Below are 14,035 nucleotides of genomic sequence, written 5' to 3'. Positions count from 1 at the left end.
TCAAAATTAAACTCTAAGACTTAACTGAGTATAAAACTTTCTTCAAACACAGTGAGGGCTGAAAGCAGAGCCCCGGGGTACTGTCCCCCTCGCGGCCTGCTGCAGCCCCTGGGCATTTGTACTTGCGAGCTCGCTGACTCTCGCTGTCACCGAGGAGGTGGGCTGCTATCCCCCCACCGGGCCCATGAGGAAGCTGCAGCTCAGAGAGGTTGAGTGGCCCTCCCAGAGCCACACAGCAAGCCAGGATTTGGACTCGGTCCGAGTATGTCCGTAGAGCCGCGGGACCAGGGGCAGGGTCAAGGGCGTCCCTAGCTTGGTCACCTTGGATATGGCGGCCAGTCTCTGCTCCACGCTGGCAAACAGGTTGGTGGACGTCCTCTCCTGGCACCTCAGCCTGTGCTGCAGCTGCAGCAGCGCGGCCAGCTGTGAGCTGCTGGTGTTGGCCGTGGCCGTGAGCAGGACGTCTCGCATGCCCTCCGAGGCTGAGCAGCTCTGAAACAGACCACGGAGGCTGCCGAGGGGCCCGGGCGCCGTCCAGCGCGGGTGGGCGCCCAGGTGCTCCTCCTGGCAGCCGGCACAGCCGCGGGGCGAGGCCAGGCCGGACCTTCACCGCTGTGCCCGCAGGCCTGCAGCTCAGGACGCAGGGAGGAGGGCTCGACGCTCTTGCCCTACGTCGCAGGAACACGAGCTTGGAGGGCTTCTGCTGCTCATGCACCCGTGAGCCTCCGGGCAACCTCGGGGGGCCGGCCCCCTTCTCTTGGTGTCCACGGTGCTTCCTCCAATGAGCGCCACCCTTGAGGCAGAGCCCAACTGCAGCCTGGCTGGCAGGGCCACCAACGGAGGGAGCACCGGGGTCTCGGGGACCCTCCTTCTCCCCAGTGGCTAAGAGGGACCTCGTGGAAGGCGCCCAGAGCAGAGCGCACCTGCGACAGCGCCAGGAACTGGCAGGTGGCCGCAGGGTCCAGGGTGCCGACACACTCCACCATCTCCAGGCTGGCGGCTGCGGCGATGTCCAGGAGGTTGCTGCCCAGGGCTACCTGCAGGCACTGCAGCAGCACCTCGGACGCCTGGGCCAGGTACCGCTGGGCCAGCGCCATCCTCCTCTGCGGGGAGAGGCTCAGGCTCAGGCCGGCTCCGCAGGCAGGGCGCGCCCGGGGTGGGGCTGGGGGCTGGGGCAGGGGTACCTTCAGATCCCAGCCTTTCCTGCTGTGCCCCTCGGGGGTGGCCCTGAGGGCCACCAGGCCACCGTAGGGCCCCTTGCGGTCCTCGTCCTCCTGGATGATCTCCAGACACTCGCGGCTGTTCAGCTCAGCGCCCTCCTACGGAACACGCACCTCCAGTCGGCCCGCACGTCAGCACGGACGGCAGTGCCCGCCGTGGCCAGGCGTCTCTGTAGGACCCCTGGGTGAGGGCGCTGTGGGCACTGGGCCGGCATCTCGCTGATTTGGGTGACCGGCAGGACCCTGGCCCAAGAGCCTGGCGTTCGGCAGGTACAGCCAGGGTGGGGCCTCGGCGCGCTCAGGTCAAGGGCCTTCTGTGCTCACTGCCCTTCAGTCCTTCAGAATCACCTCCCCCTGCATCAGGCCGGCCAGGACCCGGGGAGCCAGCTGCCAGTCTGCCCCAGGGGCCCGGGGGGCGAAGGCACAAACAAGGCCCTCCTGTCTGCAAGACAAGCCCCCTGACGGGGTCCTCAGGGTGCCAAGGGAAACTGCCTAGGGGGCAGCAGGCCCAGGAGGACTCGGGTTGAAGGGGAGCCTGGGTTCGAGGGGCATGACATGAAGCGAGGCCTGGGGGGCACGTTTCCCCAGCGGCCCCTGCGAGTTGGGGTGTGGTGAGGGCCGCTTCATAGATGGGACGCCCGCTCAGAAAGGAGCTGTGTATCTGGTCCACGTCTGCCTGACTCAGAGCCACCTGCTCTGGTGCTCAGTAAATACAGGTTGAACAAGGGGCCAAACGCCATCAATTCACTCAAATGTGAGTCACGTCCTGCGGCCTGGAGACCCAGGACAGACAGTCACGGGCTGACCCCGGGGCCTGCACACCCAGCTGGGTCAGGGAAGTGGAGGCACCAGCCCCAAATCACACAGGGGTGCGGCGCCTGGCTGCTCGGGGCTGGGGGTCTCCTGAAAGAGCAGGGTCTACGGGGATAAGCCTGGCTGCACCGCCAAGCAGGTGCCTTCCAGTTGGAGGAGGTGGCATCTGCAGAGGTGGTTAGGACGGTGACCTGGAGCTTCCACGGCCAGCGGTGGCGGTGGCTGTCACCAGAGCTCCTTCCGAGGGGCGCCAGGCCTGCTGGGCAGCCTTGTGGGGGGTGAGGAGTGCTGGAGAGAAGGGTGTGGGCTTCTGTGCACTGATGCAGCTGCTGGGGTCAGGGCTTCACCTGACCGTATGGGTGGGGAAGGGGAGTGAGGGGGCGGGGCAGGGGAGTGAGGGGGTGGGGGAGGGGAGTGAGGGGGAGGGGAGTGAGGGGTGGGGGAGGGGAGTGAGGGGGAGGGGAGTGAGGGGGCGGGGCAGGGGAGTGAGGGGGCGGGGGAGGGAGCGAGGTGGGCGGGGCCCCCCACTGTGCTATAGGATGCAGGTCCAGTGCTCAGGTGCAGGCCAGACGCCCAGGTGCAGCGCTGCCAGGGTGAGGGAGACACCAGGGACACCCACATTTGGGGTGGGGTGGGATGCCCCACTTAGGATGGGTCCGTCCTGCCCTCAGACCAGGACCAGCCGTGTGCCTGCCCTTCCTCTCCCACCCGTTCTTTGCAAAGGGCGGCCGCCCCTCCTCGGGCCTGTCCCCAAAGTCCCTGTCTCCGTCCTTCCCTGCAGGCCCCGGGCAGGGCTGCTGCCGCCCTTTCCTTCCTTCCATAGCCCACATCGCCCTTCTTGACAGGGATGATCAGAGACCTGTTTGCTACCTCAGTTCTTACTGAGGTCAGGTGAGCTCTAAATATCTTGTTTCTGTTTTTTAAGCGCAGGTGGTAGGTTTGTGAACCAGCCAGAAGCAGAAGCACATACCAAGAGGCTCTCCTCCCAGTAGAAGGCGGGGTGCAGGGGGTCTGCGTGCATGGCCAACAGGTGCAGGGCCTTCCCGGCCAGGCTCAGGAGCTGGGCACGGAGCTCCACGCAGCCGGTGCACAGTGGCTGCAGGCTCCCCAGCTGGGCCAGCACGGTGTGCGCCAGGGTCCGCTTCAGGGTGAACCACTTCTTCAGGGACACAGACCGCCTCAGTTACTCCACCCCCGCCCCAGAAACGCAATAGGCCCACCACTGCTGCCCCTCCCCAGTGGGACCCACCCTCTAACACCCCATGCATTGTGGCGAGGGTCTCCAAGGGTCAGGTGTTGGGAGGGTCTGAAGTCTGCTGATGGAACCTTAATTTGGGGCTGACTGACAGGGACATGAGTTTGTATGCAGCTCCATTTCAGGACTAATTTGATCCATTTAGAGTTACATCAAATTATTTGATTCATACTTCATGAAATCTAAGACAACGTCCAAAATGCCAGGACATGTTTCCCTAAAACAAATATTTTGCAAATGTAACTTATTTTCTCAACAGACTGCAGCTGACCTTTATGGACTCCTTACTGTGACGACATGACCGTCAGAGCAAACTCGCGCCTTGGGAAGGGAAGCCATCTGTGCACAGGGGGTCTCCCCCTAAGTACGACCCCGCTTTCATTAGCCAGTTAGACGGGGCCTTTCTGAGGCCCACCGAGCTGCTGGGGGCTGCTGGGACCTGCCGGGAGCTGCGGGGGCAGGGAACCCACTCTGAGGGTTCAGAGACCTCAGGGGGAGGCCTGTGAAACCTGGCCTCCTGGACTCCCACTGGCTGGTCTGCACTTCAGGCACACGGAGGTGGAGGCCCCACCGCAGCATGACAGCCCCCGTTGGTGGGGGCCCCGGGGGACTGGTGAGTGTCCGTGGACGGTTACCAGGCCGACAGAAGTGTAGTCACTGGGGCTCTGCAGGTAGTCGGCCAGCAGCTTGTCCACCGAGCCCTGCTCCAGCTGCCGCTCCAGGGTCTCCTCCCACGTGCGCTGGAGAGTGTCCAGACACACCTCCACGAGGCTGAGCTTGAGGTGCGCCAGCCTCCTCCCCAGAGGGGTGCTGACGTGCTGCAACTGAGACGCGCGCAGGCAGTCACGGCACGGGCGCTCCCGCCAAGGCTCCGCCTCCACCCAGTCAGCCCCGACGGGCGCGCGCGTGCCGACGTACGGATACGCACGAAGATGGCGGCTGCACCCTCGCCCCCAAACCCCCTGCCCCCTCCGACTCAACCTCCTCCTTCTCAGGCAAACATGTGGCTACTTCCTGGGTCTACAAGTTAGCTTGCACTTTCTCGGGTTTCACACGAATGGAATCGTATAGCAGGTACTCTCTGCCTGGCGAGCTTCACTCGGCGTGGTTACGTTAGGGTCCATCCACGTTGCTGCCTGTATGTTAACCCCTTCGTGCGGCTGAGCAGTGTTCTGTCGTGTCGATGTGCCAGTGTGCTTACCCACTCACAGTCTGGGGCTGTTACAAATGCCACTGCTGTGAGCATTCGTGCACACGTGTGTGTGCGAACACGTGCTTTCACGTCTCTTGCGTAAACAGCTAGGAGCGGGACGGCTGGGGCATACGGCGGGCCTGTGCTTAACTCTTCAGGAAGCTGCCAAACCACCTCCCAAGGTGGCTGCACACGTTGTGTCCCCACGGGCAGCGTAGGAGAGTCCCAGTTCCTCAGGCTGTTCTAATATTCAGTGTGGTCGGTCCTTCAAGTTGTAACCATGTTAACAGGTGTGCGGCGGTTTTTCACTGTGGTTATAATCGGCGTTCCCCTGACTCACTAATAACGTTGGCCATCTTTTCACCTGATTATCTACCATCCACATATTTTCTTAGGAGAAATGTCTGTTCAAACGTTTGGTCTGTTTTTATTGGGTTGTTTATGTCTTACTAAGTTCTGAAAGTCCTTTGTATACTCTGGAGACAGGACATTTGTCAGATAAATGATTTGCAAACATTTTCTCCCCGTCATCGACGTGTCTATTCGTTCTCTTACTAGTGTCTTTTGAAGAGCAGCGTCCAATTTATACATTTATTGTTTGATGGACCACACTTTTGGTGTCACACGTAAGAAAGCTTTGCTAAACCTAAGGCCGCAAAGGTATTTTCCTGTTTTCTTCTAGAAGTTTGATAGTTTTAGCTCTTACATTTAGGCCTATGATCCATTTTTGAGTTAATTTTTACATATGGTGTGAGGTAAGAATTGAAGTTTATTTTTTGGATGCGGACGTCCAGTTGCTCCAGCACCACTGTTCTAAAGATGGGACTTTGTTCACTGAACTCTCTGCACCTTTGCTGAAAGTCAGTTTTCTGTCTCTGTGCGTGTATCTATTTCTGGATTCTCTATTACGTTCCACTGATGTCTGTGTATTTTTAACCCTAAAACCACACTGTCTCAGTTCCTGTAGCTTTTATAGTGAGTCAAAATCAGGTGGTGTCAGTCCTCCGACTTTGTTCTTCTTTTTCAAAGTTGTGTTGGCTATGTTAGGTCTTTTGAAATTCCATATAAATTTAAAAATCACTTTGTCACTTTCTAAAAAACAAACAAACCCTGCAGTATCTTGATCAGGATTGCAGATAATTTAGGGGGGAACTGACATCTTAATAACGTCAAGTTTTCTGAGCCATGCACTTGATATATCTTTCCATTTATCTAGGTATTGTTTAATTTTTCTCAGCAATGTTTTGTAGTTCTCGGGGTACGAGTTTTCACTTTTTTGTCAAAGTTCATATTTATGCTGTCATAAATGGTGTTGTTTTAAAATTTTTAATATCCAATTGATCACTCCTAGTATATGGAAATACACAATAATATTTGTATATTGTTCTTGTATCCTGCAACCTTACTGAGCTCATTCCTTAGTACTAACAGCTTTACTATTTTGTAGATTACACAGGATTCTCTATACAGATGGCCACGTTAGCTGTGAACAAAGACAGTTTTACTTCTTCCTTTCCAGTCTGGACGCCTTTAATTTCTTTTTCTTGCTTTGTTGAATTGGCTAGAACTCTAATAAAATTCTGCATCAAAGTGGTGCAGGACGCATTGCTGTCTTTTTCCTCACCTAAGGGGAAAGCATTCAATCTTTCAACATGTGAGCTCTAGTTCTTTTCATAGATGCCCTTTATCAGATTGAGGAAGATCACTTCTACTAATACTTTGCTAAGAGTTTTTTTTTTTTAATCAGAAATGGATGTTGGATCTTGCCAAATGCTTTTCCTGCATCTATTAAGATGATCATTTATTTTTAATTTTTAAAAATATATGGTGAGGGCTTCCCTGGTGGCGCAGTGGTTGACAGTCTGCCTGCCAATGCAGGGGACATGGGTTCGGGCCCTGGTCTGGGAAGATCCCACATGCCGCAGAGCAACTAGGCCCGTGCACCACAACTACTGAGCCCGTGAGCCACAACTACTGAGCTTGCACGTCTGGAGCTTGTGCTCTGCAACAAGAGAGGCCGCGACGGTGAGAGGCCCGCGCACCGTGATGCAGAGTGGCCCCCACTCGCCGCAACTAGAGAAAGCCCTCGCACAGAAACAAAGACCCAACACAGCAAAAATAAATAAATTAATTTTAAAAAAAAAGAAAATTCTAAAAAAATATACGGTGAACAAAATTGATTGATTTTTGAATGTTAAACAAGTCCTGGGATAACCTCAACTTGGTATATAATCCTTTTTATACATTGTTGGACTTAATTTTCTAAATTCTGTTTAAAATTTTTCCATCTATATTCATGAAGAACAATGGCCTGTAGGTTTTTTTTTTTTTTTTTAATATCTTTACCTTGTTTTGGTGTCAGCCTCATAGAAGAGTTGGGATGTATTCCCTCCTTTTCAATTTTCTCAAAGAGTTTGTGCAGAACTGGTATTAATTTTCCTTAAATGTTTGGTGGGATTCACCAGTAAAGCCATATGAGTCTGACATTTTCTTTGTGGAAAATCTTTGAACTACAAATTCGATTTATTTAGTAGACAGAGGGCTATTCAGTTTCTGTTTCTTTTTGAGTGAGCTTTGGTAGTTTGTGTCTTCCAAGCCATTTTCCATCCATTTCATCTAATTGTCAAATATATTTTGGCATAGAGTTGCTCATGATACTCCCTTATTATCTTTTTAATGTGTGTAGAGTCTGTGGTGATGTCACAGCTCTTATTTCTGATATTGCTTATTTATGTCCTCTCTCTCTCTCTCTCTCTTTTTTTTTTTTTTTTGATCAGTCTGGCTACAAGTTTATCACTTTACAGATCTTCTTAGCGAGACAGCTTTTGGCTTTATTGATTTTCTTTTTAACTTTTGTGTTTTCTATTTCATTGCTTTGTACTGTGATCTTCAATTTCCTTTCTTCTACTTATTTCTATTTCATTGCTTTGTACTGTGATCTTCAATTTCTTCTACTTATTTTGAGTTTGATTTGCTTTTTCTCCTTTCACATTGCAGAGGGTGGTGAGATCATTGATTTGGGATCTTTTTCTCTTCTCATACAGGTGTTTAGTGCCACAAAATTTCCCCTAAGTATTGCATTAGAGATATCTTAAACATTTGGATATGCGCCCCCTGCAGCACTGCAGTTCAAAATAATTTCCCTTTTGATTTCTTCTCTGGCCCATAGTTATTTTGATGTACGCTACTTACTTTCCAAACATTTGGGCGTTTCCTCCATAGCTTTCTAGGTTTTTTAAAATTGAGGTAAAAATCACATAACACACTTACACCCTGAAGGGACAGTAAGCCCTGAATACGGTGAAATAGCTCTTCCTCTTCAGCAGCAGCTCTCTGGACCAGGTCGTATGCCTCCAAGTAACACGCAGTCTTCTGTTCTGCGTCTTTCTCGTTTTGGGCAGATAACCTTTATTGGACGGAAGAGTGGAACTTAGAACAAAAACGTCAAAGCATTGCGCCGTCAGTACTAACAAAATGTGTAGCTGTGGCTTTCTCGTAACTATGACGCATATTTTATTGGTCCTTTAAATTTTATAATTAGATGTTCTACCTGGAAATATATTCTCAATATATCTCAGAAAAAAATAAAAAAACAGGAGCGATCTGGAGGAATGCAGTAAGCACAGCATGACACTATGCTCATAACTAAACTGGTGCTGATACATCAGGGGAAGCAATGCCACAATATTAGCTGTGCTGGTTTAAACCCCTAATTTTCCTGTCTGTGTTTTTTTGCATTTTTTAAAGTTCTACATATACTGCTTCTATGATAATATTGTGTTAGGTTGGGTTTCACAGGCGTCAGGTTGCTTTTCCCGCATAAAGGCTGTTTGTAATACCCTGCCCTTGGTTTGCTTGTTGTGTCTTGGACGCTTGCGTGGCCCCGACCGCGGGGGGGCCCTGGGCGGGGTGCGGGGACAGGGGAGCGTCACGTGGGAGGGTTGTCGGCCCGCTGGAGCGGGGGCAGCGCCCGGGCCTCCCGAGGTGACGTGCGTGTGGCCGCGTGTGCACACGCGTGTCCGCGCCCGTATGGTCGTGGGAAGACGCGCGCGCCTGGGGCCAGGGCTGGGCCGGGACGACGTGGGCGGACGCCCCCCAGAGGCTGCGGACCCCAGTACGTGTCTCTGGGGGAGGGTCGCGGAACCCCGCGGCCAAGCCAAGCCGTAGGGAGGCCCTGCTGGCGGCCGGCGGGGGTGGCCCGGGAGGAAAGCCGGGCGCGTGGGGGAAGCAGGGAAGCGCTGCGGAGGGCCGGGAGGGGGCGTGGGCCCACCCACCTCTTCATCTTGGCGCGCTCCAGCTTGATGTCCACACACTTCTCCTTGTGGCCAATGCTGGTAAACTTCTCCTCCATTTCCAGCAAGCGATTTTCCATTTCCATCAGCAGAGCTGAGTTCTGGAAGGGCTCAGAGTCCCCCGGCTCCTGGGCGGCTTGGAGCTGGAGGCTCACACACCTGAGGGGGGGGTGGGGCGGGGAGGCGCTTCCCTGAGACTCGTGGTCAAGGCCACCACCCACCTCTAGCTTCCCTCTGGGCGCAGGGAGAAACACTTTCCCCAGCGTTTCTTGACACCAGAAATCCTACAAGACACGCAGGTTCTTTGGTCACAATGCCATAAAATTAGAAAGTAACAACTCCCCACCCCACCCCTCTCTTAAAACACTCAGGGGCAGAAAAGAAAACCCACTGGAAATGGAATCCGTTCACAGGTCACACCAGCAGGCTGCTGCAGGGGGCGTCAGAGGTGCCTCTGCTAGGGGCAGAGACAGAGCACAGGGGCCACGGAACCCATCCCAGAGGGAGAGACAGAACAGCCACGACAGAACAAGCCCTCTCCCAGCACAGGAAGAACTCAGCAAAGACCAAGAGAGAATACAGAAAACCAAAATCGGGCGAAATCCACAGTTCTCTGGTCAGTGAAGCAGAAGATGCGCTGAGAAGGCGGATCCAGCTGGAATCTGCAAACCCAACTCAGGAGACAGACCTCGCGGCTTCGCGCAGCTACGAGAAAGGCACCCACGAACGTCCGTGCTGAAACCGCGAGGAAACCACTCTCTGGGAGAAGATAAACGACCAGGAGGATGGCTCGAAGATAAGCTGCTGATCTGAAAGCTGATGAGCAGAGGAGCAGACAGACCAACAGACCCCAGGAGGACGTCTGACCGCCTGGCAACGTGGGGAGGGGAGAGGCCGGGCCTGCCCCAGCCTTAGAGGCTTCCCGGAGACGGAGCCACTTCCAGGGGAGCTGAGAATCCACGGGACACACAAGGCCACCCGCCCCCTCCCGAGAGAAATGCCTGCGGCCGGGAAGGGATGCAGACGGACGCTGTGGGCACAGGGCCCTGTCCTGGGAGTCTCTGAACTTCGTAGGCTTGAAATTTGGCTTAAAAGTTAATAGATGGAAAAAAGTAAACCACTATTTTCACGTTGATTAACATTTTTTTTTTTTTTTTTTTTGTTTTTTGCGGTACGCGGGCCTCTCACTGCTGTGGCCTCTCCCGTTGCGGAGCACAGGCTCCGGACGCGCAGGCTCAGCGGCCATGGCTCACGGGCCCAGCCGCTCCGCGGCACGTGGGATCTTCCCGGACTGGGGCACGAACCCGTGTCCCCTGCATCGGCAGGCGGACTCTCAACCACTGCGCCACCAGGAAAGCCCGATTAACATTTTTTCTTACAAAAAATTACCTGGCTTCTAGGTCTGTGGTCATGAATTCCAATATGGGCATTTGGTTCGGTCTCTCCTTCTTAAGAACGTTGAAGGTATCTATGAGCTTCTGGAACAGCTGGCAGACCTGAGGCAGGCCCAGCAGGGTCACGGCGGCCCCCGCTGTTCCGCCCCCTCCCCCCCGCCGCAGGCTGCACCGCCGGGCGGGCACGTGGCCGGCCCCTCACCACTGCCTCTCTCCTCTCGTTCTCGGTGGACAGGAGTGTGTCCGCCAGGGTCAGGGTGGACTCGTACCAGAACTGCTCACTGCCCCCCAGGTGCTGGGCCCTCTCGGCCATCTTCCTAGCTTGGCCGTACTTCTTTTCCTTGTTTGCCAACCGTGCCAACAGGTGCAGGCATTTCGATTCTGCACAAGGATCGTCGAGCTCCTAAAAAAGAGGTGCGTGTTGAGACAGGACGGGGAGTGGCGGGGGGAGAGTGAGCGAGAGAGAGACAGAGACAAAGAGATAGAGAGACAGAGAAACTGAGACAGAGAGAGAGAGAGAGACGGCAGCCGTGGCACCAGGCCTCTGCACACACTGTCTGAGCTCTTGTCTGGAGACATGCCTGCAGTGTGAGGGCACAGGGCCTGGGCTTGATGCCTGTGTGTGTGTTAAAACCTACTCCCCTGACTCTGGAAAGCACTGACAGCCCTGGAAAGCCCGCTCCTGGCAGCAGGAGGGTCGGGTGGCGGCCAGGTGGAGGTGAGGGCAGCGCGTGGATGACTCTTCCGTGAGTCTGGGGGAGGCTGACAGGGAGGGTCACGGATGCACGGCCACAGGCCAGGAGACGGGACTGCGGCGCCTGTGGCATGTGGGTGTCGGCTCACAGCCCCCCACCTCCTTAGGCCACCTGTCCGCCCTCTGGTCCCCACTCCTGGCCCCCGGGAGCCCCTCCGTGCCTGTGCTCCTCTGCACCCCCCCAGGGCCCACCCTGGCCGCTTCCCTTCAGCAGCCGCACGGCCTTCTCGGTCCCTTCCCAGGCCACGCTCCCTCTTGAGTCTGGTCTGCACACACCTGTCCCCCTGCCTAAGACAGAGAGCTGAATCTCCCAAGGCTGTGAATTTTTTGTGCCTTTATTAGGGGTGCTTCTCTCTCTGGAGTTCCTCTGCAAAGAAAGTGTCAGCCTGTGTGGCTCTGTAGCTGGGCCCCGCCCTCCCAGGGAACAATTCTGAAGCCGCCCAGAGACAGAAGCGTCCGTCTGAGGCCCTGGGAGCCGCTGGCGCTGCAGCTGAGCTACCACCTCTGGGGAGGGAGAGACGCACACACGGGTGGCTCCGCTCTGTCCGGGGTTTTTCCCGAGGGCGTCTGTCCTCACGGGGGACAGAGCCCAGGAAGAAAGCCACATCTGAGCTGGGGGAGGAGGCAGGAGCCTGGGGCTTCCAGAAGTTGGCACTGGAGGGGGCGGGGCCGGGGGAGGGTCCAAAGACCTGTTCTCAGGGGCAGAGCAGGCTCAAGAAACCCAGCAGACAGTAGTGGGGGCCTGAGGGGCTGAGCTGAGATCTGAGCGTCCAGGCTGGAGTCAAGCCTTTCTGAGGAGGCCGGGTGAACCCCAGGCTTCCAGTGAGACCCCGGAGATGCCACAGACACCTGCAGGGCCCACACCGAGGAGCGGCAACAAAGCAGCCAAGCGGGTCGGGGCCCCGGGGCCCCATCTATCTATCTGCCTCTCGGAACAAGACCGAAGCCCTCGGCCTCGCCAGGGGCGCCCATCCACACGCACATCGGGAGGCCGGCTCACAAACAGAAGGGGCCCCCCAGCCCAGGAGGAGAAAGAGGCTCTACCACACTCTGATGAAGGAGCTCGAGAAACCAGAGGAGCCGACAGACAAAGGACGTGAAGGACAGACCTCCGGCAGAGCTGGATCTGCACGTGGGAGTGGGACGGGTGCTCTAGAACAGGCTTCAGCACAGACAGGTCCCTGCCTCCCAGAGAGAAGGGTCTCAGCGGGGGCACGGAGCTGGGGGGCTGCCACTCGGGGGAAGAGGCCCCACAGGTGCAGTGGGCCGGGCAGGTGTGGCCTCACCTGGAAGGCCAGGTACGCCTCTGACAGGAGCAGCCGGGCAGGCTGGCACAGGTCCATCTCCAGCAGGACTTCAGCCTTGAGGGTCCACAGCTGCGGGAAGGACATTCCATCCAGGCCCCTGCCGGTCTCTCCGTCTATCTTCAAAGTCTGTAAGACATGCAGGCCCTCCGGTGCTGCGTGGGTGCAGGGCCCATGCTGTCGAGCGAGGTTCCCCACCGGCCCCACACCCGCCAAGCCCAGCCCCCACTCCAGTGCCCGTGGCCGGGCTGTCCCCCGGGAAGTCTGTCTCTCCTCACCCACCAGGCCCACCAAGCAGTCCCGGGTGCAGGTGGCTCGCCTGGCCTGTCCTGCAGGAGGGCTCTGTGCACTCCGGGTCCCGGCCATCCCCCACCACGAAGGGAGTCCCAGGTGTGGCACTCCCATGGTAACAAGTGCTCATGACCTCGGAGCATGGGGTGGGGATGGTTATTTCCTTTACGGGCGAGCCCATATGAGGCGAGCCCACCACCGGACGGGGTCGGGGGCAGGCCGGTGGGCGCTCAGGCCTGCGAGGGCCTCGGCCTTTCCCCCTTCTGGTTGGTGCGGTAGCTCTCCCGGGGGGGCACCCGCTACTCCCAGCCCGGCCTCTCTGAACTGCAGCTCAGGCCCTGCAGTCCCGTCTTCCCTGGGGACTTCCAGGGCCCGCAGGGAGGGGACACATCCCATCAGTCCCTGGATTTCCCAGGAAACCCCGCACCAGGATTTGGAGGCAGCAGGCAGTTAAGACAAGTCCGAGCTTACTGGCTGGCGCGGGACCTGTCACTGCCCCCGCTGGGCTAGGAACCGAGGTGCTTCTGCAGAGAGAGGCTACCTTATCCTTTGCTACGCGGCGCTTCATCTCTGCTTGCTGGGCTGGAGTGGGGGGCTCCCTCAGTGTTGGCAGACTTTCTTCTAATAGAGGTTCCTTATTTTTCTCCTTTTTCAAGGCAATTTCTTTTCTGCAGCTAATATAAGTAAAACAGGCATTATGCCAAGGAAGAAATACCATGGCCAGAGACTCCTGAAAATGTTCAGTTTCAGTAGGAATCAAAGAAATACAAATGAAGCTCCAAGAAGCCGCTATCCACTCGCGTGTTTACGGAGATTTTTTTTAATTCCCATGGCTTAGCAGCATACATGACTCCCAAATCTGCACTCCTAGCCCGTTCTCTCTTCCAGACTCCAGGCTCATGCATCCAGCTACTCGTCTGACATCCCGACCTGGATGTCTAGCATGCATCTCAAACTTACATCCAGGCCAGAACTCCACCCCATCTGGAAAGGCAGCCCGCAGAGGCCCCTGCCCAGCCCCTGCTTCTTGTGGGACCCTCCTTCCCCGTGTGCCCTCAGGACGCCGCCTCCTTCACCCGTCCCGCTCCCCCGGCCCCCTGCACACGCCTGGTGTGCTGTGTCCCTCCGCCACGCGGCCCCAGCCCGGGAGACGCCCACACACGGGAGGGCAAGTGAGGAATGAACTGCCCCTGCTGCCCAGCCGTGGTGGGAGACGGGGCCTGGGGCTCGAGGAGACGTGGCCGAGAGCAGGGCCGGTGCCTGAGCGGCACGGCAGCAGGCGGAGCTCCGCGGCTCGGCTGACTTACCTCACCTGCTCCACGTCGCAGATGTAGGCGTGCCCGACCACCTCCTCGTGGAAAGTGGCTGCTTCCCTCAACTTCAAATCAGAACAAACTAGGGCAAGTCTGGGGGGGCGAGAGGAGCGTCCGCCCTGAGTCGGGCTGCCCTGGGCTCAGCCAACTTGATACAAGTTGGTAAACGGGAAAAGGAATGGATAATCTGAGGCTATTTTCTATAAT

At 56.4% G+C, this 14,035-nt stretch overlaps 1 protein-coding gene across 1 annotated transcript in view; it reads right to left on the bottom strand.

The window, feature by feature from the left end:
• CFAP46 (cilia and flagella associated protein 46) overlaps positions 1-14,035 on the bottom strand; it is a 90,537-nt gene that overhangs the window by 20,683 nt on the left and 55,819 nt on the right. The window contains exons 33-44 of the mRNA XM_073793776.1: positions 13,823-13,921; positions 13,057-13,189; positions 12,207-12,353; positions 10,369-10,569; positions 10,162-10,268; positions 8,755-8,931; positions 7,751-7,886; positions 3,924-4,112; positions 3,004-3,192; positions 1,185-1,319; positions 924-1,103; positions 322-492 (exon numbers count right to left, since the gene is read on the bottom strand). Of these exons, the coding sequence (XP_073649877.1) occupies positions 322-492; positions 924-1,103; positions 1,185-1,319; positions 3,004-3,192; positions 3,924-4,112; positions 7,751-7,886; positions 8,755-8,931; positions 10,162-10,268; positions 10,369-10,569; positions 12,207-12,353; positions 13,057-13,189; positions 13,823-13,921 (1,864 nt within the window). The remainder of the gene's footprint in view (positions 1-321; positions 493-923; positions 1,104-1,184; positions 1,320-3,003; positions 3,193-3,923; positions 4,113-7,750; positions 7,887-8,754; positions 8,932-10,161; positions 10,269-10,368; positions 10,570-12,206; positions 12,354-13,056; positions 13,190-13,822; positions 13,922-14,035) is intronic.

Source organism: Tursiops truncatus, chromosome 16, assembly GCF_011762595.2.
Source record: "Tursiops truncatus isolate mTurTru1 chromosome 16, mTurTru1.mat.Y, whole genome shotgun sequence".
NCBI lineage: Eukaryota > Metazoa > Chordata > Mammalia > Artiodactyla > Delphinidae > Tursiops > Tursiops truncatus.
The sequence above is the reverse complement of the archived record's forward strand: the minus strand, read 5'-3'. Positions and strand labels throughout refer to the sequence as shown.